This window comes from Amblyraja radiata, chromosome 15 (genome assembly GCF_010909765.2).
Source record: "Amblyraja radiata isolate CabotCenter1 chromosome 15, sAmbRad1.1.pri, whole genome shotgun sequence".
Classification (NCBI taxonomy): domain Eukaryota; kingdom Metazoa; phylum Chordata; class Chondrichthyes; order Rajiformes; family Rajidae; genus Amblyraja; species Amblyraja radiata.
The window spans coordinates 6,066,076-6,091,590 of NC_045970.1; the positions used below are offsets into that span (position 1 = coordinate 6,066,076).

Sequence of the window (25,515 nt, forward strand, 5' to 3'; positions counted from 1 at the left end):
TATACAATTCAGTTAGATGCTACACAGATCACATGTGAGGGGCAACAAAGGTCAAATAACAGCATCCCCTTCAGTTGTAGGTTGGCCTGATCAACCTTTCCCAGTTCTTCTCATCCCCAGGTGCATACCAGGTAACTATGGGTATGCCCAGAATCCACATACAAAATACGTCCCATTTATTGGACACAGTGGCCACTAGCACTAACCTTGGTGCAGGTGCTTCTTTTGTCACCATAACAGGTAGCATTAACTGTGCTCTGGGGGCAATCCATTAATTTAAGCCGTGGTATTTCCGAAACCCTGGTCTCATTTACCTTCCATCCTGGCTTAAAAGAGGCCATATATCATTCATCCTTCATATATGGATCCTTGAGTTTGCCATTCTGAAGGCACCCATTCATTAATTGCTGTTTTATTGCTAAAACAGTGTAAGGTCAGAATCTGTGTAAGGTTAAGGGGTATTGTTAGGGGTATTTCTACTCCACCATTATATGGGATAAAGTGCTTTGCAAATTGCCATCTGCAATAGAAAATAGTTTGTTTTCTAAAAAAAAAAAAGTGCTGCCCATGAGTTGTTTGGGGTTTGTGATACCCATTTCTCCAATTTTGATCTGCCTTTTTACCTGGCACCATATTTTGGGATCTGTGATGTCCAGTAACGATGCAGTCAGTAGAAGGCTGTACAAGCCTAACAATGAAGAATTATCTCAAATCAGCAAACCAGGAAGTAAAACCCCACGTTATAATTCATTTTTTACTGTCTTACAGAAAGCAAAATATAGATTGGGACATACACATGGGATTAACATAGAAAATAGGTGCAGGAGTAGGCCAATTGGCCCTTCGAGCTTGTGATCATGTTGATCATCCACAATCAGTAACCTGTGCCTGCCTTCTCCCCATATCACTTGATTCCACTAGCCCCTGGAGCTCTATCTAACTCTCTTTTAAATTAATTCAGTGAATTGGCCTCTACTGCCTTCTGTGGCAGAGAATTCCACAAATTCACAACTCTGAATGACATTTTTTTTCTCATCTCAATTTTAAATGGCCTTCCCTTTATTCTTAGACTGTGGCCTCTGGTTCTGGACTCCCCCAACATTGGGAACATTTTTCCTGCATCCAGCTTGTCCAGTCCTTTTATAATTTTATAATTTCCTATAAGAATTCCTTCTCATCCTTCTAAATTCCAGTGAATACAAGCCCAGTCTTTCCAATCTTTCCTTGTATTCCCGCCATCCCGGGGATTAACCTCGTGAACCTACGCTGCACAGCCTCAATAGCAAGGATGCCCTTCCTCAAATTAGGAGACCAAAACTGCACATAATACTCTAGATGTGATCTCACCAGGGCCCTGTACAACTGCAGAAGGACCTCTTTACTCCGATACTCAAATCATCTTGTTATGAAGGCCAACATGCCATTAGTTTTCTTCACAGCTGCTGTACCTGCATGTTTACTTTCAGTGACTGGTGTACAAGAACACCCAGGTCTCGTTGCACTTCCCTTTATCCTAATCTGACACCATTGAGATAATAATCTGCCTCCTTGTTCTTGCCGCCAAAATGGATAATCTCACATTTATTTACATTATACTGCATCCACCATGCATCTGCCCACTCACTCAACCTGTCCAAGTCACCCTGCAACCTCCTAGCATCCTCTTTGCAGTTCACACTGCCACCCAGTATGTGTTATCTGCAAATTTGCTAGTGTTACTTTTAATCCCATCATCTAAATCATTAATATATATTGTAAATAGTTGCGGCCCCAGCACCGAGCCTTGCGGCACTCCACTAGCCACTGCCTGCCATTCTGACAGGGACCTGTTTATTCTTACCCTGTTTCTTGTCTGCCAACCAATTCTCTATCCATGTCAATATAGATTAAGGACAAGCTGAAATATAAACAGACACTTTCAAAAGCTACAACTTGAATAGAAGCTTTAGCATAGAGTAGAAGAATAACAGTTCACATTAAGTTCAGTAATAATTATGATGGATATCATCAAAATCTTGTCTCCATCTCATTCAGCAAGGGTTAGCATTTTCAGCAGTCTTTGCATTAGGAATAGTGTAAACTAGACTAAGTGCGACCGTTGGGACCCAGGTTCACACGGGAGGGCTGGTCTCCCAACGCAATATTTCACCTCTCCACCAATTCCAATGTTGGTGGCCAGTGGAAGGGGGGGGGGGGCTTTCTGGAGCGCTAGCATGGGTGTTGTGGGTCAAGTTAAGCACAGTGAGTGCAGGGCGAACAATCCATTTCAACTGAAGTCGATTCAATCCATTTCAAGTCAAGTCAATCCACTTCAAGTCGAGTCAATCCACTTCAAGTCGAGTCAATCCACGTCAAGTCAAGTCAATCCATTTGACGTCAAGTCGATCCATTTCAAGTCAAGTCAAGTCAAGTCAATCCATTTCAAGGGCAGGCCAAACAGCTCATTGCATTGTCACTTCATTTCCAATTTTGCATTGCAGTTTCAAGCACAGGCAGGGCAGGCCAAACAACTAATTGCATTGTCATTTCATTTCCAATTTTGCATTGCAGTTTCAAGCACAGGCAGGGCAGGCCAAGCAACTCATTGCATTGTCACTTCATTTCCAATTTTGTATTGCAGTTTCAAGCACAGACAGGGCAGGCCATGCAACTCATTGCATTGTCACTTCATTTCCAATTTTGCATTGCAGTTTCAAGCACAGGCAGGACAGGCCAAACAGCTCATTGTATTGTCATTAAGGGCTAACAAATCATTTATTGCAAGTACATTGCAGACTCACAGTTCAGTTGATTTACAGCTTAGAATCACAGTTGTGGAGTCTCCCTCGCGATCTTCCAGAGTGACTGACTCACGTCCAGGCATCCGGGGTTTTATAGTCCTGCCCCCCCCCCCCCCCACTGGAAAGGGTGTTACCTTCATCATGGTGATTGACAGGCAAGAGGATCAACCAGCTGATCTCTGGATTTTTAAAACATTCATAACTTTTTTTTATTCGATCGGAAAAATCCTCAGGGCTGCCTCAGCGGAGGAGGAGTGTGAGTAAGATGGCCAAAAATCATAGTGATAATGGGTAGAGTTTTTTCTAAAATCAACATACACTGCAGATAGGAAGTAGTCAAAATGATACTTTTAGTTATATAGATACTCAGTATATTAATTGATTTCTTATTAATTGCTTCTGTGCAATCTATGCGTATGTTTACACAGACGTTGCCATTAGTTTTGCATAGTAAGGTTGAATACTGCTGTTTTTGCATTAATTACAGCAGTAAATTCTGTGTGTAGTTAAATAATCGTCAATTTTAGCTAGTGTTGCTTGAAGCCAAAATCAATCCAATTCATTACCACTTTAAGTTTCACAATTTTTATCAGTTATTCCAACTTGAAGCTTAAGTCAGATCCCATTATTACTCTGAACAGGGGCCACATCCCCAAAACGTCACTTTCCAAAGTATCTGGAGATGCTACCTGGTCTGCTGAATAACTCCAGCACTTTGTCTCTTTTTCCCAGCATTATACATAAGTAGTTCTAAACTATTATGCGTAGGGTTTTAGTTGAGAAGAAATTCTCTCTCTCTCCCCACGGTAATAAAAATAAAATAATTTGAAGAGAATACAATTACTGGAAGTAGAAGAAATATTTTGTGGTGGGTTGGGCTGTTCTGTTCAAGTCTTGATTTATATTTAACTTGCTTCCAGCATTTCCAGGTCCATATAACCATATAACAATTACAGCACGGAAACAGGTCATCTCAGCCCATCTAGTCTGTGCCGAACACCTACTCTCACCTAGTCCCATCTACCTGTACTCAGACCATAACCAGACTTGTAGGGCCGAGATTGTAATTGTTATATGGTTATAACCCTCCATTCCTTTCCCATCCACTGGGAATGAATGGCATGCAAAATAGTTCTAATTATTTTGTTCAAAATGCTGGTAAATTCAATATTTAAAGTAAAATGTTTGTATTTTGATATATTTGGGAGTGATGTATCTAGAGTGTAGTTTTATTAATAAGGCTGGAAATGGGTTTATTACACAAGGGTTTAATATACAATACCTGGATTTTAATGAGATGTTCATGTAACTGGGTTTCAGGACTTCAGGGAAGAAAGGTAAGCATGCGGTAAGTTACATTTCTTTACATCGTTTGGCTTAATGCTTTTCATAATTTTAATGTCTGGCTACATTGAAAAAACATGACCACTGCAAATCTGAACCTGAGGATTTGCTGATCTCGGGGGCTTCCCAGTGTATTTTTGGGTTGGGCTATTCTAGTCTACCAGATTCAGTGGTCCATTAAGACCATTGAGGCCACTTGAGAGTTTAAATTCGACTCCAGACTGTCTGGGACAGTCATGTGAGTTCTCAATCCAAAGGCGATGGGATCAGGGAAATGGAGAACGTAGCCAACAACTCAGGTAGTCCAGAATAGGATTGGAGATGATCAATACAGTGGCACATCCAATGGAGCTGCTGTCTTACAGCTCTGGCAGCCCAGCTCCAATTCTGACCTCTGGTGCTGTTAATGTGGAGTTTGCATGTGTTTCCATTGAGTGCTGTGGTCAATTCCCAGATGCTAAAGATGTGAGTTGGTGGATTCTTTAAATAGGATGGGAACAATAGATTACTGCAAATTTAGTGGGTAGTGGAATTGCTTTTCGTATTGGCATAGATTTGGAGTCATAGATTCATACAACAAGGAGATAGGTCCAACTTGCCCATGCCAACCACAATGCCCCATCTACACTTGTCTCGCCTTCCCACATTTGGCCAATATCCCTCTAAACCTTTCATATCCATGTACCTGTCCAAATGTCTTTTAAATGTTAAATCTGCCACAACTACTCTCTCTGGCAGCTTGTTTCATATACCCACCACCGTCCGTGTGGAAAAAGATTGCCATTCAGTTCCTATTAAATCATTCCCCTCATAGCTTCAGCCTTTGTCCTCTGGTTCTTGATTCCCCTACCCTGGGTAAAAATAAACTGTACATCTACATTATCTATTCCCCTCATGATCTTATACACCTCCATAACGATCACCCCTCATCCTCCTGCACTCCGAGCTTGCCCAAACTCTCCCTATTGTCCTGGCAACATCCTTGTAAATCGTCTCTGCACTCTGATGGGCTGAATGGCATCCTGAATAATTAAAAAAAACTTACAAGTGAGTTTCAGGAAGTATATGGAATCACTTGCTAATTAAATTATGAAATTAGTTTTAAAGTGAATCCAAAAGAAAGCTGCTAGCAGCTTTTAAAGGATCCTACAGATCCTACAGATCCTACATCGCTAATATATCAAAACACTACCAATAACTTCTGAATGCCTGAAAGTGTACAATTAGTAAAAATAAAAACTCTTACGACCATGACCAGTTTTGTGGATGGTCTATCAATTAGTGCAATATGTTTAGCCCAACCTGAAATGCTTTGAAAATGTAATTTGATCAGACAATTCCTCTAATTCTAAAGCTGATTCGTGCTTTTTGGTTATTAATGCCTTTCTTTTGTTTTTATTATTTTCTCTCTGTTCTCCACTGGCACACACCATCCTGCCTACCCTAACCAATCATTGTCCCTACCCTCTCCGATCTCCCTAGCTCTATCAATGCAGCCAACAGCTATTAGCATGAGTTGAAATTATGAATGTCTTTTCAGTTTTGCACTTCATACTTGGCACAGCTGTGGTCAATATTTCTCATGGAAGAAACCAGTAATTTACATATAGCGACCAAAACAGATCATTTGATTCATCTTGTCTTTGACAGTATAACAATGTTACCCTTCACCCATATCTATTTCTTATTTTCTCATATATTTATCTATCATAAGGACATCTTTGTTATTCATAATAGCTTCTGTTGATTTGATGGTGTAGTTTGAAATCATCTCAAATTTTTTTTTTGCAGTTTGAAAGCATCTTTTTTTTTTTTAATTGGAGAGATGCACCATGGCTGTTAACTAGAAAAGGCATTATTAAACAAATCTACATTTTGTCATGGCAGATTTGAATTATTTTCCCATTTTTTGATAACATAAAATTAGTAAAATCAAGCATGAGGCTAATGGATTCTTGTAATGGTTCACTCACATTCTTTAGATGAGCAATCTAGTTTTTGGCTCCAGTTCAACAGCAGTTTTGTTGAACTGGGATTCCATCTAAAATCACTTGTGAGATATTATTTTCAGAGTAATTATGGATAAGGAATAAATTACTCTTTCAACAACTATTCTATGATTTTAAGATCTGGGTGGATTTTTCATTGCTGTTTTGAACCTGATGTAATCCTGTGGCAATATGAAATGAGTAAAACATTAGTTTATTTTGAGGAGCAGCTGTCTATGTATTTCAGTTCTGACATATAATTTGTTAATGCCCATCTCACAGTTGCCTTTGACTGTGTGTGTTTGCAGGCATAAGAGATATGCACAACTTTTTGCATGTTTTATTCCTCAGTGAATAGACCTTAACACCCATGGTTATATTGTGATGTATGTTGTCTCAATGCCAAACCTATACTGTTTGTGTACTGAATCCAGGAGGAGTGTGTCCATAAATCAGTAAACTGAGATTCCCAACCAAAACTGGAGATTATTAATTTGATGGCAAAAATTGTAAACTGATTGCCTGAAATAATCTTGAGTAAGCAGAAAAAGAGGGCGGTTAAATGTTCAAACATTTTTCTGTTGATGTTATCGATATACATTAGCTTCTAAGTTTGAATCAGTACCATCAGATGTATTGGAAAATAGTAATTAAGGTAAGGCTCTAAATTTTAAATTATATTTGCATCTATACTTGGTGTAATGCCGATGTATTAATTGGTGCTTTGGTGGATTTCAGCTTTGGACGTAGGAAATGTTTGTTTTATCATGACGGTAATATAAATGTATTGACAGTCTGATCTGTCTGCACTGGTTAAAATAAGTAGTTTTATCTGCTAATTAAAATTTCCTGGAGAAATGGTCAGAGCATTAGAAAAGAGTATTTTCCAAAAAATAGAGAAATGGAGTCAGACCTACAAATACAGATTTGAAATCTGAAGAGGCCAATATTATTTATTTTCACGTGTGATGCTTTGTACTATTATAGTAGAGGTTTATTCCTGAGACACTGCGCACATCTGCAATACCATCACCAGGGTCAACATTGAAAACCACCTATCAAAATATTGCCTGCATGCCTTTGTTGTCAGGGGCATTTGCAATAAACTTTGAAATGCTGTATCAGCCCCTTTTTATTTTTAAGATGATGTAGCTTATTACTGTGCAATACATTTTCTACTTAACATGTATCTAATTTTCATGATTATATTACAGTTTTACTCCAAAATGGTGCTGATCTTCATATCCGTAATACCGATGGAAGAACTGCATTAGATCTAGCAGACTCATCTGCTAAAACACTATTGACAGGTCAGTTAATTTTAGATCTATTTCATCGATTTGTTGCAGAATGTGAACCGAAGTGGGGGGAAAAGATGAAGTACAGGTGCACAACTTTTTATCCGAAAGCCTTGGGACCAGACACTTCTCGGATTTCGGAATTTTTCGGATTTCCGAATGGAAGATTTTTAGCGTAGATTAGGTAGGTAGCACGGGCGGCTTGAAAAGTCTGGAGCGGCTGCCTCCTCCCCGGAGACCGGGGAATCATTGTAAATCATTGCTTAAATGTTAGTCAGTTAGTTTGGAGGGATTTTATGTGGTGGGGGGGGTGAAGGGGGAAACTTTAATTCTTAGTCCCCTACCTGGTCGGAGAGGCGGGGAGCGGGCAATGCCTTACCGGGTCGCCGTGCAGTAAGCTCCGGAGCGCTGTGGCCGCCGACTCCCAACATCGCTGAGCTGGGGGCTGCGGGCGGCGCCGGTTGGAGCTCCGACCCCGGCAACTCTACCCCTGGCTGCTCGGCGCTCCAAATCTAGCGCCACCTGCGGCCGGACGCCCGCAGCCCCAGCTCCGCGATGTTGGGAGTCGGCGGCGTCGCAGCGCTGGGACACCAGCGGGGAGCGGGTAATGCCTTACCGGGTGGCCGTGCTGTAAGCTCTGGAGCGCTGTGGCCGCCGACACACAACATCGCGGAGCTGGGGATGCGGGCGTCCGGCCGCGCTGGATTTGGAGCGCCGCGCAGCCAGGGGTAGAGTTGCCGGGGTCGGAGCTACAACCGGTGCCGCCCACAGCCCCCAGCTCCGCGATGTTGGGAGTCGGCGGCCACAGCGCTCCGGAGCTTACTGCACGGCGACCCGGTAAGGCATTGCCCGCTCCCCGCCTCTCCGACCAGGTAGGGGACTAAGAATTAAAGTTTCCCCCTTCACCCCCCACCCCCCTTCACATAAAAGCCCTCCAAACTAACTGACTAACATTTAAGCAATGATTTACAGATGTTTAAGTGTCTCCCCGGTTTCCGGGGAGGAGGCAGCCGCTACAATAGTACAGACCTGGGTTGACCGTGGGTCGTTTCGGGTCAAGTTTGGCGCCAAACGCGAGCTTTGGTGTGCAGACGACATCCTGGAAAAAATGTCCGGTTTTCGGAGCTTTTCGGTTTCCGGAACTCCGGATAAAAGGTTGTGCACCTGTATTCCCGTATGCTAAGTGAAATTATGTGGTCATTTGTTTGGTAAGTTGCTCTTGCATGTCTCCTGGTGGATATTTGAAGTCTAGCTTTAGTAGGGTCCAGCCTGCATCATAGATATTGAAATAGAAAATAAAATGGCAACATGCAGATCACATTTATTTTTGCAATGCTATTTGGAACGGTAAATGTGAAATGGACTGCTACCTGATTCAGTTGATCTGGGATATGTGGAAACATGGAGAAATATTAGATATTGCAAGTTTTCATGATTTGAATTGGATCTTAAAACATTTACCGGGTTACACTAATTTTTACAGGTGAATACAAAAAAGATGAACTACTAGAGACTGCAAGGTATGGACATATTGCTTTTTATTTCTTGATTTTGAGAATAGGCCAGATTTTGGTTTGTTTTTCATTCCCTATGTTCTTGGAAAGGAAGTGTCAAATGTATATTAGATTGGATTTAGAGTATTTGCCTAATTCTGGACCATACCACAAAGGTTTGGAATAGTTGTAGAAAAGATGCATACAGATATTATTAAAGTAATATTTATTTAAAACTGTGCTGCTCTTAAATTGAAAGTGTTGCATTGATTGAGAGCGACTGGAAGCCTTCCAGAATAGTCATCTGTTTAAATGCAATTTGTATTCTACCTCACAAAGCATGACATCATACATGCAACCATAGATACACAAAATGTAATAACCTTAATATGTGAGAAGTTTCAAGTTTGCCGCAATTAATCAGTGAGTTACATTACCTTCATGAACAACAAAAGTGCAATTGAATTGTATAGGTGAATTGGTGAAATTAGTCAGACATATGCATAACTGTAATTGTAAGATAGTATTTTTACTTTGGAATTAGTGCCTTTTAAGAGCACAACTTCAACTAGACTAAGTAAATACTGTAAATGTTGCAGAATAGGATAATATATATGAAAGAAAGCAAGGAGTGGACAGTTAAATTAATATTTCTTGTGATTGCAGGCCAGTGCATATTGTAATTGAATTATGTAACTTAAATAAGTTAGTGGATTATAGGGGAAAAGTCTGTGGGGTATGTGGCATAGTATTGTAAGCTGTAATTATTATAAAACCTGTTCAATAAAATATGTTGGTTGATATGTCCAATTTTGTTGTAAATTAATTATGCATTATCCTATGCTGGAGGGCATCCCGAAATCTTGTTTGCTGACCACCTAAATGAGCCAAATATGAAACAAAACGTGGGCAATGTTTCTAAAGAAACATTTTAGCAAAACGTCTGTTTCGGCAAAATCCTCAGTGCTCCCATCTTCTTCTTGCGTATGGCGTGCACAGCCTAAAGTTGTAGGACAACTTGTTCTATTTGATTGTGCACGCCAGGTTGATTGCATTCTTCGAAGTAGGGCGGACCACGTGAATCTCCCACCCCAGTGCTGCCATAAAATTATACTGTTGATTATGCTTTTAGGTGATGTTAAACATCTAGTCATGACACTATTTTAACATACATTTTAAATGCTTTTTCTTCTGTATATTTTGGTCTTTCATCAATCTTTCTGCAATTAAAAATAATGATTAGTGACTTTTAATAACTTTAACTTGTTCAATAAATTTTAATCTGTGTTAGGTTCTCTTAAATCTAAAAGTATGAATCTGATATACCTTTTACAATATAAAAACATTATTTTGCTATGTATACATTTTAATTAGAGCAACACCTTGATTTCTGTTTGGATAAAAAACATTAGTTTCCAATAGTGATGCTATGTTTTATTTTACCACAAGGTGTCATTGTAGCACCACAACATGGATGAACAGGGAATGTTTTAAATTGCATATTTCTGTTAATTGTAAGGTCTTTGTTTTCACTAGAATACAGGATGCAGTAGTCCAAACAAGCTGACAAATTCTAGGCACTGAAATACAAATAATTGATATTTCAGGGCAGTTAAACAAAAGTAAACTAGCTATAATTTTCCAAATCTATAATTATAAAACTTGTGGATTTACTAAATTGCATTCACTTAAGCAGCATAGTGAATTGTGCAATTTTAAAATTTGTTTATAGGAATGGAAATGAAGAAAAGTTGATGTCCCTACTTACACCGTTGAATGTAAACTGCCATGCTAGTGATGGCCGGAAGGTAAACATATTATTACTGTGAACCAAATGTACATTAAGTTCTTGAATGTTTATTTCTTAATGAGCCTTTGATAGTGAAATGCTTTTGTGGAATTGATCACCATAGGTAAAGAGACTGTGTAAAGTGATAAGTTTTGAATCAGAAAGGTGTCTGTTAAGCAGTGGCTATCTTGTTTTAAATGGGAGACTGGGGAAATTATACCAGCCTGTTTTTTTGGAAGGATATTAGTAGCTATAATGTAATTTGTATGGGTATGAGTCAATATAATGTCATTTGATTGCAGCAAAGTACATGTGTGAGAGGGAGACAAGTGAATCCAATGCAGAACCTTTTTAGAAGATAGACACAAAAAGCTGGAGTAACTCAGCGGGACAGGCAGCATCTCTGGAGAGAAGGAATGGATATTGCTTCGAATCGAGAGATACAGACGGTGATGTGGAGAGATAAAGAACAATGAATGAAAGATATGCAAAAAAGTAACAATGAAAAGGGAAACAGGCCATTGTAAGCTTTTTGTAGCAAAGATCCTATAGCAAGCAAGATAGATCACGCGACGAAAAAGATGTAGTACGGTCATGGGCAGATTCATGGGTAATTTTCGGCCCCATTTCTGTAACCGGCTTCCGTCTCTGCACCAAAGATCCCAAAGCGGAGCAAAGATACTAGTGCGGAGACGGAAGCCAGTTACGGAAACATCCTCGTAAAAATAAAAGTTCTTTGGTAAAAATCTTCTCCTCATTTTCCGAATTATAATTTATTAACACAAACTGTTCCCCCGCAACGTTGATTACATTGCGGGTCGGGTTACAGAAATGGATGAAAAAAAGGCCCACGTTCCGCTCCGTTGCGTACTACACGTTAACCCTTTGCATTTAGCAGGAGTGGTCTATCTTGCTTGCTATAGGATCTTTGGTTTGTATGGTGAAAACGAAAAGCTAGTGCAAATTGGGTGGGGGAGGGATAGAGAGAGAGAAGGAATGTTGGGGCTACCTGAAGTGAGAGAAATCAAAGTCATACCACTGGGCTGTAAGCTGCACAAGCAAAATATGAGATGCTGTTCCATCAATTTGCGTTTAGCTGACAATGGACGAGACAGAGGACAGAAAGGTCTGTGTAAAAATGTGAAGGAGAATTAATGTGTCCAACAACCGGGCGATTAGGTTGGTTCAGGCGGGCTGAGCAAAGGTGTTTTGTGAAACGATTATCCAGTCTGCGTTTGGTCTTGCCGATGTATAAGAGTCCACATCTTGTTTCATACCTGACCAGCATTTCCCTATACTATTTATATCAGAATTGAAGTTATACTCGGCTTGAATGGGGAATAATTGCAAGAACTTAAGCTGCAGCATGCCACAAAATAATCTTGTGGATTGTTGCATGCAACAATATCCAAATCTAATTCTGCATGCACTGACAGACTTGCAGGTGCTGTTACAAAGATGCATTGTACATTTGTTGGATCACTGAATATGTCCAGTTGTCCAACTATGACGGATGTACAGATCTTCAGCCAGCAGTTCTGAATATGTATGCGGACAGCTCATTTATTCCTTCTGGTCATGCCCATGACATACAGAAGTGTGAGCTGGGCTGGAGGTTGGATACTGGGGAAGAAGAACACACATGCTCCTGCAATACACCACTGAGTTCCTGATTTTAAGGGCCAGATGCAGTTTAAATCTGGTCCCTCAGCTTTTATGCAAGCTATGGCTGGTATGAGTAAGGTTCAATAAAATAATGAATGCAGGTTAGTAGATCATTTATCTTTATCTTGGTTATCTTTATCTTCAATTTCTAATAGTTTAAATTAAATCTAGTTGAATTTTGATCAAATATCTCCAATACCATTCTCAAAAGGCATTTAAAAAAAAACTAGCGTCTTTGACTGGTGTGCTGTCCAAAAGCCATCAGAGAATTTGGGTATAGGGGTTCGGGACCTGCTGCCAGACATTTCCATTGCTTGTAACTTGCTCTGCCTGGAGATGATTCATCACCATAAAAGGTTAGTGTGAAAATGGGAAAAGTGCAGGAAATGGTCTGTTGGGAAAAGGCAACTCAACATAACTCAAAACTATATTTCTGCAATAATGAACAGAATGTGGATGCAGGCTGTTCCTGGGTTGCGAATGCCGGACTTTGACTCCTGTACAGATGAGCTCCAGGAATATTATTGTATTCAAAAGTCTGTGTATGCATATGTTCATTCATTCGTTTAGACTAATGCAGAACTAATTTCCTCTCTCCACTTGTCAGTCCGTTGTTCATTCTTATCAGTCTTTTGTGCTTTTGCTATCATTCATTACAATAATGAGGTATGATTAGCATCAGACGATTTTTGTGTATTTTTGAACTTGCGGACAAAATCGACTTATGGATGCCTGTAAAATTTGAAAATTAAAATTAATTACCCAGGAATAACCTTTTGTGTATTTCATTGTTCCCTAAGATTTTAATGCAGTCTAAGAGGCTTAAATCAAATTATATTACACTTTGCACATGGCTGGGAAACCTGTAGGAATGTAGCTATTCTAGACTAAAGACTTTTTTCTTTCTCTACAGTCCACACCACTGCATTTAGCAGCAGGATATAACCGTGTTAACATCGTACAGCTGTTACTTCAACATGGTGCAGATGTTCATGCTAAGGATAAAGGGTAATAATTTTGATGTACACGGTGCAGGCAGATGGGAAGGGGGGGATTGGGTATGATGGGAGAAATGATAGCAGTGAGAGATGTCTGTCAACATCATGCTAAACCCACACAGTCGCACCTGCACATTGCCTGCTTGTTGGCTTTGTAAATGTTCCCCTTGTGTGCATGGGTGATCGTTGGTCAGTGCAGACTCGGTTGGCTGACGAGCTTGTTTCCACACTGTATTTTTAAACTAAACTAATCTATATATAATCTAACCAGTGTTTTGATTAACTATAACACCTTGCATGGGATCTGGTCTTCTAGCTAAAATGACAACATTTTGTTAGCCTTTTTTGATTGTATTCTGTTGATGAAATGTATGGGCATTGATCATTTTCAACTCATCACCACCCCCTTCCTCGCACGCAAGTCTTTGGTTCATAATTTAAAAAAAACTTATTTGTATTTCAAGTGGACATAATTTCACTTTTACCTGCATCACAATTTTCTGCTCAAAGTATTAACCTCGACTTCATTGCTTCTGTCTGTAGCACTGTCGGGCTGCCTATTTTGAGCAAATTTTGACAAGCTAGGACACACTCCACCTATCATTTATAATCTTAATTTGTGGAAAATCCAGCCCGACCTTTTAGAATTTATGATAACCTTCAAATTTGACTATGCTAACATCCCCGTTCCCGAGCTCCTCTGTCTTGGCCTTTTTCCGTGTCAGGTCAATAAATAGTTTCTATTACATAAGTGTTAACTTCCTTTCTAAGTTGTTTTATCAAATACACCGTAAGCACCACTATTTGTCCGGTATAACCTATAACTACCTATGCTGCACTCCCTCAATAGCAAGAATGTCCTTCCTCAAATTTGGAGACCAATACTGCACACAACACTCCAGGTGTGGTCTCGCCAGGGCCCTGTACAACTGCAGAAGGACCTCTTTGCTCCTATACTCAACTCCTCTTGTTATGAAGGCCAACATGCCATTAGCTTTCTTCACTGCCAGCTGTACCTGCATGCTTACCTTCAGTGACTGATGAAGAAGGACATCTAGATCTTATAACCATATAACCATATAACAATTACAGCACGGAAACAGGCCATCTCGGGCCTACAAGTCCGTGCCGAACAATTATTTTCCCTTTGTCCCACCTGCCTGCACTCATACCATAACCCTCCATTCCCTTCTCATCCATATGCCTATCCAATTTATTTTTAAATGATACCAACGAACCTGCCTCCACCACTTCCACTGGAAGCTCATTCCACACCGCTACCACTCTCTGAGTAAAGAAGTTCCCCCTCATGTTACCCCTAAACTTCTGTCCCTTAATTCTGAAGTCATGTCCTCTTGTTTGAATCTTCCCTATTCTCAAAGGGAAAAGCTTGTCCACATCAACTCTGTCTATCCCTCTCATCATTTTAAAGACCTCTATCAAGTCCCCCCTTAACCTTCTGCGCTCCAGAGAATAAAGACCTAACTTATTCAACCTTTCTCTGTAACTTAGTTGTTGAAACCCAGGCAACATTCTAGTAAATCTTCTCTGTACTCTTGTTGTACTTCCCCTTTTCCTAACTTGACACCATTCAGATAATAATCTGCCTCCCTGTTCATGCCACCAAAGTGGATAACCTCACATTTGTCCACATTAAACTGCATCTGCCCACTCACCCAACTTGTCCAAGTCACCCTGCATCCTCAGCATCATCCTCACAGTTCACACTGCCACCCAGCTTTGTGTCATCTGCAAATTTGCTAATGTTACTTGTAATCCCTTCAGTTAATGTATATTGTAAATAGCTACAGTCCAAGCACCGAGCCTTACGGTACCCCACTAGTCACTGCCTGCCATTCTAAAAGGGACCCCTTATTCCCTACTCTGTTTCCTGTCTGCCAACCAATTTTCTATCCATGTCAGTACCCTACCCCCAATACCATGTGCTCTAATTTTGCCCACTAATCCCCTATGTGGACCTTATCAAAGGTTTTCTGAAAGTCCAGGTACACTATATCCACTGGCTCTCCCTTGTCCATTTTCCTAGTGACATCCTCAAAACATTCCAGAAGATTAGTCAAGCATGATTTCCCCTTTGTAAATCCATGCTGACTCGGACAGATCATGTTCCTGCTATCCTGAAGACATAGAAGGAAGTTATTTCAGTCCATTGACTCTATGCTAGTTCACATAGCTTCTAATAATAATAATAATGGATGGGATTTATATAGCGCCTTTCTAGAATACTCAAGGCGCTTTACATCGCATTATTCATACACTCCTCAGTCACACTCGGTGGTGGTAAGCTACTTCTGTAGCCACAGGTGCCCTGGGGCAGACTGACGGAAGCGTGGCTGCTAATCTGCGCCTACGGCCCCTCCGACCACCACCAATCACTCACACACATTCACACACAGGCAAGGGTGGGTGAAGTGTCTTGCCCAAGGACACAACGACAGTATGCACTCCAAGCGGGATTCGAACCGGCTACCTTCCGGTCGTCAGCCGAACACTTAGCCCATTGTGCCATCTGTCGTCTTCTGTACAATTGTCCACCAGTGTATGTGAGGTTTTGAAGGAATCAAGAGGAGGTTGGTAGGCATGTAAAGAATAAGTTCCATTTCTGTAGAATAAGGAAAAGGTAAATGGGATTGCTCTCAGACCAGAAGTGCCACATTACCGAGAGGGAAGAGTTGCATTTTGATTCATTCAGACAAAGAAGCCAAATTGCAAATAAATCCTGAGGTCTTGTACAGTACAACATGAGAACAGGGCCTTTGGCCCACAATGTCTGCAAACATGATGCACATAATTCATATCCTTCCATTCTCTGCATATGCATATGCCTATCCAGACGTCTCATAAATCCCATGCAGTTGTACATAGCAGTTTAAACCTGGTTTTAATATTTCACATTCAAATGTAAAACATTTTTTTCCTTTATTTTTAGAGATTTAGTACCTCTTCACAATGCTTGTTCCTATGGTCATTATGAAGTTACAGAGCTTTTAATTAAGGTTAGTATTTAAAGTGAACATTTAATAGTTGACACTCAGTATGTGAATACTATGTGGATATTTTTGTTATTTAGGAAAATATGACGGAATGAAACTTCCAAAGTTGCTAAAGCTGAGCAGTATCAGCTTGAAACTTAAACTCAATTTTAGTTTTTAACTATAAATCTTGACAGCTTCAGATTGAAACGTTTTCATTTAAAAAAAAATGTGTATATTTTTATAGTGTAAATCGTTAATCAATGTACCAAATTTAAAAAGATGCAACACCTTATTCTGCTTTTCTTCTTCTATAATGATGAATATGCCTGTGCATCCAGCTGGGGATTCAATTGCAGATGTCCCCCCCCCCCCCCCCCCCCGTCTCCCCCACGACTTGCGTAAGGGTTGCGTTCCGTTAACCCTCATGTAAGACAGAATTTACGCATGGGAATTGCCTTAAAACTAGGTAGAAACAAACCATCAGATGCTGGATAATACACAAAAGGACACAAAGTGCTGGAGTAAATCAGCAGGTTAGGCAGCATCTCTTGAGAACGTGAATAGTTGACGTTTTGTTTCTGTATCCTTCTTTAGTCTGATTCAGTCTGCTACGTTACTCCAACACTTTGTGTAATTTCACCTACAACTATATGCCGATGCCGCAGGTGTGCACCAGCGAGCCCTTCTTCAGCAGCTAACCAGTTGACGTGGCTGTTGCGGCTCGCGTTGTAGCCCCGGTTGATAATGCTTACTTCAGGCCGCCACCATCGACGGCACGTCACAGTGGGGCTCCCTCCCTCTCACCAGCTACCGCTTCTTCCTGTCAGCTGTTGCTTTGTCCACTTCACCACCATTCCTCTACCACCACCGCCGCATCATCCTCGCATCATGAGATCTGGTACTGTTTTGAAATTGGAACAGTTCAATTGAAACCAGAACAATTGGTGTATTCTTTAACCATTTATTACATTTAATTTGCCTTATTTTTGAATGTTATAACTCTTTGCAGCATGGTGCCTATGTGAATGCCATGGACCTCTGGCAGTTTACTCCTTTGCACGAAGCTGCCTCCAAGAACAGAGTAGAAGTATGTTCCCTACTGCTGAGCTACGGTGCTGATCCAACGTTGCTGAACTGTCATTCTAAGAGTGCCATTGATTTAGCTCCTACACCCCAACTAAAAGAACGCTTAGCTTGTAAGTTATTTTTTTCATTTGTACTGAAATGCTTGGGAGTATTAGTCCTCTGCAAAAACGAGCATATTTTCTAATATATTTTATATGTTACCTTCATGGTAAGATTGTCCAGTCCCTTTTCTCATCAACTGTATAATACCTAATTTCTGTATACACATTTGTTAGGTTTCTATAATGTTTACTTGATCCACTGGTTTCTCTTGAGCTGTTTGGTACTTTGCAACCATCGGAAACAAAGTAGAAAGTTTTAAATCTGATCAATCAAATCATACAACACACAGGAGATCCCGCTGTTGCATCATTTGGATTTCCCTTTCCCCTGAAGAGCAATGAGCAAGACAAACAATATTTGCATGACGTAAGCAACATCATCAACAATGAAAGTAGACACAAGATGCTGGAGTAACTCAGCGGGACAGGCAACATCTCTGAAGAGAAGGAATGGGTGGCGTTTCGGGTCGAGACCCTTCATCGACAATGAGCTACTGTGGCACCTCAATGACTTCCTGTGGATAACGTGTACAGCAAATCACATGCCCAACACTGGAAGTCATGGGTGTGCTAAGGAGGCTTGTACTTCAGCCTTCAAAAATCACTACTTTATATCTTTAGTACCTCCAGCACCTTAGCCCCCAAAGCAACAGTGCTAATCATTGCCTGATACTGCCAGAAGAAGGGGACGCTGTCCTGTGCATGGCTGCCCAGCCAGCAGCTGTCTGTCTTTTCATCTTTTAATTTTAATTTTAGTTAGTTAAAGTGTTTTGTTTGGAGGTCTAGACTTTTTTATGTGAGGGGGTGGGGGTGGGGGGGAGGGGAGGGGGAAACTACCTTTCAGGGTCCCTACCTGGTCGGAGAGGCAGCTTTTCTCCGGGCTGCAGCTTCGACCCGTCCTCGCGGCCTACCAGCGGGCCTGGAGCGGCGTTTCCTGTCGGGGCCCGCCCAGAACCTCGGCTTCGGCGACGGCACAGCGCTGGAGCGCTATCGCGGAGCGGGCGATGCCTTGCCCGGGTAGCCACGCTGGAGCTCCGGTGAGCTGAAGATCGCTGAGGAAAACATCGCGGAGCTGCGGGACTGTGGAGCGACCAGCTGCGGGCGGCGGCGCTGAACTTTACACCGGGAGCCTGGGATCTCTAGATGAGGTCGCCAGTTGTGGAGTTCCAACCGGCGCGGCCTTGTTGGCTTCGGAAGCCGCGGCCTCCAGTACGGAAGCGGCCGTTCCAGGGTTCCCAAGCCGCTGAGAGGACTCTCCCGACGCCGGAGCACCATCACCCGGCGAGAACGGCCTGGAACATCGGGCCTCCGTAGAGGCAACTGTGGAGGCCTCAATAGGCCCGACTATGGGTGAACTGGGGTTGGGGACTGGACTTTGTGCCTTCCCTCATAATGGGAACCATTGTGGGGGGATGTTCTTTATGTTTAAAACTCTTATTAATGTTATGTCTGTATTCCTTCTTTATGTGCTGCAAAATGGCAAGAAGCATTTCACTTCACTACACCTAGGTGTATGTGAATGTGACCAATAAAATACCTTTGATACCTTTGACTTTGTTGTCTTGCTGACAACCTGATGATCCCCAATTAACTACTGCTGCAGTGCTTAAAGTCCATGATCTATTAACACTTGTGAGGAACTCTCAGCTACATTACCAGAAAACCTCAGTGTGGGTTTAATGAGAATAATTAGGAGATCAGAGATAATTTGTATCAACAAATACTGTAGGTGCTGGAAATAAAGCTCCATCACAGCTCAAGGAAAAACAAATTGCTCTGCAGGAACCTGAAGGCAGAGGCTCTACGAAAAATCCATGAGCTGAAGAGCTTACGGATGGAAGGAAGACAAGGATTCCACCTATGGTGTTAACCAATGCATGTGTGGATTCTTGTGGTAGGAATTTTGGTCACAGATTCATAACTTGTAATCCTACATCTGGGGAGCAGAGGACATATGTGTAAGAAAGAACTGCAGATGCTGGTTTAAACCGAAGATAGACACAAAAAGCTGAAGTAACTCAGAGGGACAAGCAGCATCTCTGGAGAGAAGGAATGGGTGATGTTTCGGGTCGAGATCCTTCAGACTGGCTAGGAATAAGGGAAACGAGAGTTATAGATGGTGTTGTGGAGAGATAAAGAACAATGAATGAAAGGTAACGATGATAAAGGTAACAGCCACAACAAACAGTTTGTAGGGTGAAAATGAGAAGCTTATGTGACTTGGGAGGGGGAGAGAGAGAGAGAGAGAGAGAGAGAGAGAGAGAATGAGAGAATGAATGCTGGGCTACCTGAAGTGAGAGAAATCAATATTCATACCCCTGGGCTGTAAGTTGCCCAAGCGAAATATGAGATGCTGTTCCTCCAATTTGCAGTTAGCCTCACTCTGACAATGGAGGAGACCGACGATAGAAAGGTCTGTGTAGGAATGGGAAGGAGAATTAAAGTGTTCAGCAACCGGGAGATCAGGTTGGTTCACGTGGGCTGAGCGAAGGTGTTCCGCGAAACAATCGCCCAGTCTGCGTTTGTCCTCGTCGATGTATATGAGACCACATCTTGAACAATGGATACAGTAGATGAGGTTGGAGGAGGTGCAAGTGAACCTCTGCCTAACCTGAAAGAACTGTCGGGGTCCCTGTACAGAGTGGAGGGAGGAGGTACAGCGACAAGTGTTGCATCTTCTGCGGTTGCAGGGGAAGGTACCTGGGGAGGGGGTAGTTTGGAATGGAAGGGATGTATTAATCAGTGAGTTGCAGAGGGAACAGTCTCTGCGGAAGGCGGAAAGGGTTAGAGATGGGAAAATGTGGCTAGTGGTGGGATCCCGTTGGAGGTGGCGGAAATTTCGGAGGGTTATGTGTTTTATGCGACGGCTGATGTGGCGGAAGGTAATGACTTGGGGGACTCTACCTGGGGATCTCAGACTCTGTCATGACCATCTTCATGAAAGGAAACACATTACATCCCATCTTGTTTGCTCTGTTAATTACAATCTCCAGATATTCTAATTTGTGAAACAAAGTTGGTCTTCTGTAATTAAAAATAGAAATAAGAAATAACTGGTCAGGCAACATTTATGAATAGTGAAACAAAATTAATGTTTCAGGTCAATGAACTTCAAAACTGGAAAAGGCCTTCTGTAAATTTGAGTTAATTCTATATAAACATGCAATGATTTGATCAGTGTCCTGTTAGCATGTTACCAGTGTTAAAATAGCAGTGCATTTTATTGTGCTATTAATATTGAAATAACTGGCCTTTAATTTATTCTTTCTTTCTATCTGAATAGCAAGAATACAGTTTTGAAACATGGGATTTCAGGAATATTATGTGATTTAATCTTAATATTTGTACATATCAATTTGTGTTCACACTTCTAGATGAGTTCAAAGGGCATTCATTGCTGCAGGCTGCAAAAGAAGCAGATGTTGCCTGTGTGAAAAAACATCTTTCCTTGGAGAACGTGAATTTCAAGCAACTTCAAACTCATGAAACTGCGCTGGTGAGAATTGAAATCTGTATACTGGTTCATCTCTGGTTTCCTCTGCCCTAATTTATTTATTTCAGTTATAAATGAAATCATAACGTATTTATAAAAATATACAGAATACAAAAATGTACAGAAACATTATTGTGACTAAGGAGGAACTCAAATTAACTCAGTAGCTCTGCTGGTGAGGGATGGAATTTAGTCCCTTGTGAGGGAAGACATAGGGACTGACGAGGTAGAGTCACTGTGGGTTGAGTTGAGGAATTGTAAAGGCAAGAAGACACTAATTGGTGTTATCTACAGACCCCCAAATAGTAGCCCGGATGTAGGGTGTAAGTTGCAGCAGGAGTTAAAACTGGCATGTAACAAAGGTAATGCCACTGTGATGATGGGGAATTTCAATATGCAGGTGGACTGGGTAAATCAGGTTGGTTCAGGACCCCAAGAAAGAGAGTTTGTAGAGTGCCTCCGAGATGGATTCTTAGAGCAGCTTGTAATGGAGCCAACCAGAGAAAAGGCAATTCTGGATTAAGTGTTGTCTAATGAACCAGATTTGATAAGAGAACTCGAGGTAAAGGAAAGGCTTGGAGGTAGTGATCATAATATGACTAGTTTTAGTCTGCAATTTGAGAAGGAGAAGGTTAAATCGGAAGTGTCAGTGATGCAGTTGAACAAAGGGGACTATGAAGGCATGAGGAGAGGAGCTGGCCAAGGTAGACTGGAAAGGGATCCTAGCAGGAATGGCGGTGGAACAACAATGGCAGGAATTTCTGGGCATAATCTGGAAGGCGCAGGATCATTTCATTCCAAAAAGGAAGAAAGATTCTAAGGGGAGTAGGAGGCAACCGTGGCTGACAAGAGAAGTTAGGGATAGAATAAAACTAAAAGAAAAGATGTATAACACAGCAAAGAGTAGCCGGAAGCCAGAGGATTAGGAAACTTTCATAGGACAACAGAAGGGAAAAAACAGGCAATACGGGCTGAAAAGATGAAGTACGAGGGGAAGCTGGCCAAGAATATAAAGAAGGACAATAAAAGCTTCTTTAGATATGTTAAGGGAAAAAGAGTAGCAAAGTCAAATGTGGGTCCCTTGAAGGCAGACACGGGTGAAATTATTATGGGTAACGAGGAATTAGCAGAAGATTTGAACAGGTACTTTGGATCTGTCATCACTAAGGAAGACACAAACAATCTCCCAGATGTACTGGAGGACAGAGGATCTAAGGGGGTAGAGGAACTGAAATAAATGTTCATTAGGCGAGAAATAGCATTGGGTAGGCTAATGGGACTGAAGGATGATAAATCCCCTTGGCCAGATGGTCTGCATCCCAGGGTCCTCAGGGAGGTGGCTCTAGAAATAGTGGACGCATTGGTGATCATTTTCCAATGTTCAATAGATTCAGGACCAGTCCCTGTGGATTGGAGGATAGCTAATGTTATCTCACTTTTCAAGAAAGGAGCGAGAGAGAAAATGGGGAATTCCAGACCAGTTAGCCTGACTTCGGTGGTGGGAAAGATGCTGGAGTCAATTATTAAAGAGGTAATAATGGGGCATTTGGATAGCAGGAAAAGGATTAGTCCAAGTCAACATGGATTTATGAAAGGGAAATCATGCTTGACTAATCTTCTGGAATGTTTTGAGGATGTGACAAGTAAAATGGATGAAGGGGAGCCATGGATGTAGTGTATCTAGACTTTCAGAAAGCCTTTGACAAGGTCTCGCACAGTGACTAAAATTAGAGCACATGGTATTGTGGGTAGGGTGTTGACATGGATAGAAAATTGGTTGGCAAACAGGAAGCAAAGAGTAGGAGTGAATGGGTCCTTTTCAGAATGGCAGGCAGTGGCGAGTGGAGTGCCACAAGGCTCGGTGTTGGGGCCGCAACTGTTTACCATATATATTAATGATTTGGAAGAGGGAATTAGGAGCAACAATAGCAAGTTTGCGGATGACACAAAGCTGGGTGGCAGTGTGAGCTGTGAAGAGGATGTTAGGAGGTTGCAGGGTGACCTGGACAGGTTGAGTGAGTAGGCAGATGCGTGGCAGATGCAGTATAATATAGATAAATGTGAGGTTATCCACTTTGGCGGCAAAAACAAGGATGGAGATTATTATCTCAATGGAGTTAGGTTAGGTAAGGGGGAGGTGCAGCGAGACCTGTGTGTCCTTGTACACCGGTCACTGAAAGTTGGCGTGCAGGTACAGCAGGCAATGAAGAAAGCTAATGGAATGTTGGCCTTCATAACAAGAGGATTTCAGTATAGGAGTAAAGAGGTTCTTCTGCAGTTGTATAGGGCTCTGGTAAGACCACATCTGGAGTATTGTGTACAGTTTTGGTTTCCTAATTTGAGGAAGGACATCCTTGAGATTGAGGCAGTGCAGCGTAGGTTCACGAGATTGATCCCTGGGATGGCGGGACTGTCATATGAGGAAAGATTGAAAAGACTAGGCTTGTATTCACTGGAGTTTAGAAGGATGAGGGGGTATCTTATAGAAACATATTAAATTAAATTTCTTTTAAATTTCTTTATTTATATAGCACATTTTTAGTCAACTTGCATTGACCCCAAAGTGCTTCACATAATTACATCCACACACACAGGCAAAGGTGGGTAAAGTGTCTTGCCCAAGGACACACACAGGCAAAGGTGGGTGAAGTGTCTTGCCCAAGGACACAACGACAGTATGCACTCCAAGCGGGATTCGAACCAGCTACCTTCCGGTTGCCAGCCGAAAACACTTAGCCCATTGTGCCATCTGTCGTCCCAAATTATAAATGCAGGGGAAATTATAGATGCAGGAAAAATGTTCCCAATATTGGGCGAGTCCAGAACCAGGGGCCACAGTCTTAGAATAAAGGGTAGGCCATTTAAGACTGAGGTGAGAAAAAACTTTTTCACCCAGTTCTGAATTTGTGGAATTCCCTGCCACAGAGGGCATTGGAGGCCAAATCACTGGATGGATATAAGAGAGATTTAGATAGAGCTCTAGGGGCTAGTGGAATCAAGGGATATGGGGAGAAGGCAGGCACGGGTTATTGATTGGGGACGATCAGCCATGATCACAATGAATGGCGGTGCTGGCTCGAAGGGCCGAATGGCCTCCTCCTGCACCTATTTTCTATGTTTCTGTTTCTAAATATATTAAGCTATTCAGGTTATTTAAAAAGCATAAAAATCTTAACCATTTGTCTTTAGGACTATTGAGCAAATGTGACCTTAATCATAGCTGGTTAGCAAAGCCATGCATGCTAAGAGGGAAATATTTTTATTGAAGTAAGCTAAGATGCTCATAATTTTGTTCAAAAATTAAACCTTTGTTGAAGCCACTATTTAATTCAATTAATGATTTAATTAAATTATGGGGGAGGGGGGGGGGGGGGATGAAACTCCTTGCTTTCAAACTGATGTAAACTTATATAATGGCACCTTTTAATCATAACCTTGTGACCCATTAAAAAAATTAAGAAATAACTTCTGCACTATCCAAGCTTGATTTTTATGCTATTTGAAACTAAAAGTTTTATTAAACGTTATTTATCTCGGTTGAATAATTATTTAGACATGGAGTTTAACAGTTTTTTTTTTAAATTTGGTTTGACATCCGCAGTTGTTATTGGAAAGTTGTTTGTAATAATTTTGTGGATACCAACGTGCTTCATGTGTAGTCTAAAAATCGAATAAATCTACAAATGTAGCTTTCTTCATTTGTCCATATCTTGATTAGATGGTTTGAATATACAAATATTCTATGTAATAGAATCTTTTAACCTTATAGCATTTTGCTGCTGCATCTCCATATCCAAAACGAAAACAGGTGGCTGAGCTACTATTAAGGAAAGGAGCTAATGTCGATGAAAAGACAAAAGAGTAAGATGATTTGGAAAGTTTTACGTTTACATTTTTACATGTTGTAAGTTTTGTATGTATGTATTTACATGTTCTTCAACGTATCTCTAAACTATTATTTTAGCCTCATGACACCCCTCCATGTGGCATCAGAAAAGGCCCATAATGATATAATTGAAATACTCATCAAAAATGATGCAAAGGTATGTACCTTTTCTATACCATAAGTTTTGTGTATAATATAATTATGATTTATCATATGATTTTTGTAATGTTTATGCCATTCACATGATGCATAAGCAGGTTGGGGTTCTGAAATTTGTACCACTTGGTCTAAGCAGACTGTGTTGAAAGTGAGTTCTGTGAATCATCGTATAACATTCGACGGAGCCCGTGGCTGGGGCCTGGGTCGGGCACCACTGAGGCATCTTGAGAGGACCCGTCAGTGATAGTGGAGAGGTCGGTGCGGCGGTCGATGATGGTGCCGACCGACGGACGAGGACGGACCACTAGGAAGTGTGGACGCAGCTGCTGAGGGATGGAACAAAGGAGGACCCGGCGTGGGGGGACCGCCGTGAGGGAGGGGGAAGAGCAACGGCGATGCAGCGTGAGGGAGGGGGAGGGAGGGTGCAGAACAAAGGGGG

At 41.5% G+C, this 25,515-nt stretch overlaps 1 protein-coding gene across 3 annotated transcripts in view; it reads left to right on the top strand.

The window, feature by feature from the left end:
- Positions 1-25,515, top strand: part of tnks2 (tankyrase 2) — a 75,282-nt gene that overhangs the window by 25,777 nt on the left and 23,990 nt on the right. For all 3 annotated transcript variants that reach the window (XM_033033572.1, XM_033033573.1, XM_033033574.1), the window contains 9 exons: positions 7,327-7,422; positions 8,894-8,930; positions 10,636-10,711; positions 13,271-13,365; positions 16,306-16,372; positions 17,361-17,547; positions 20,913-21,034; positions 24,801-24,892; positions 24,996-25,074. In XM_033033572.1, coding sequence (XP_032889463.1) covers positions 7,327-7,422; positions 8,894-8,930; positions 10,636-10,711; positions 13,271-13,365; positions 16,306-16,372; positions 17,361-17,547; positions 20,913-21,034; positions 24,801-24,892; positions 24,996-25,074 — 851 coding nt within the window. The remainder of the gene's footprint in view (positions 1-7,326; positions 7,423-8,893; positions 8,931-10,635; positions 10,712-13,270; positions 13,366-16,305; positions 16,373-17,360; positions 17,548-20,912; positions 21,035-24,800; positions 24,893-24,995; positions 25,075-25,515) is intronic.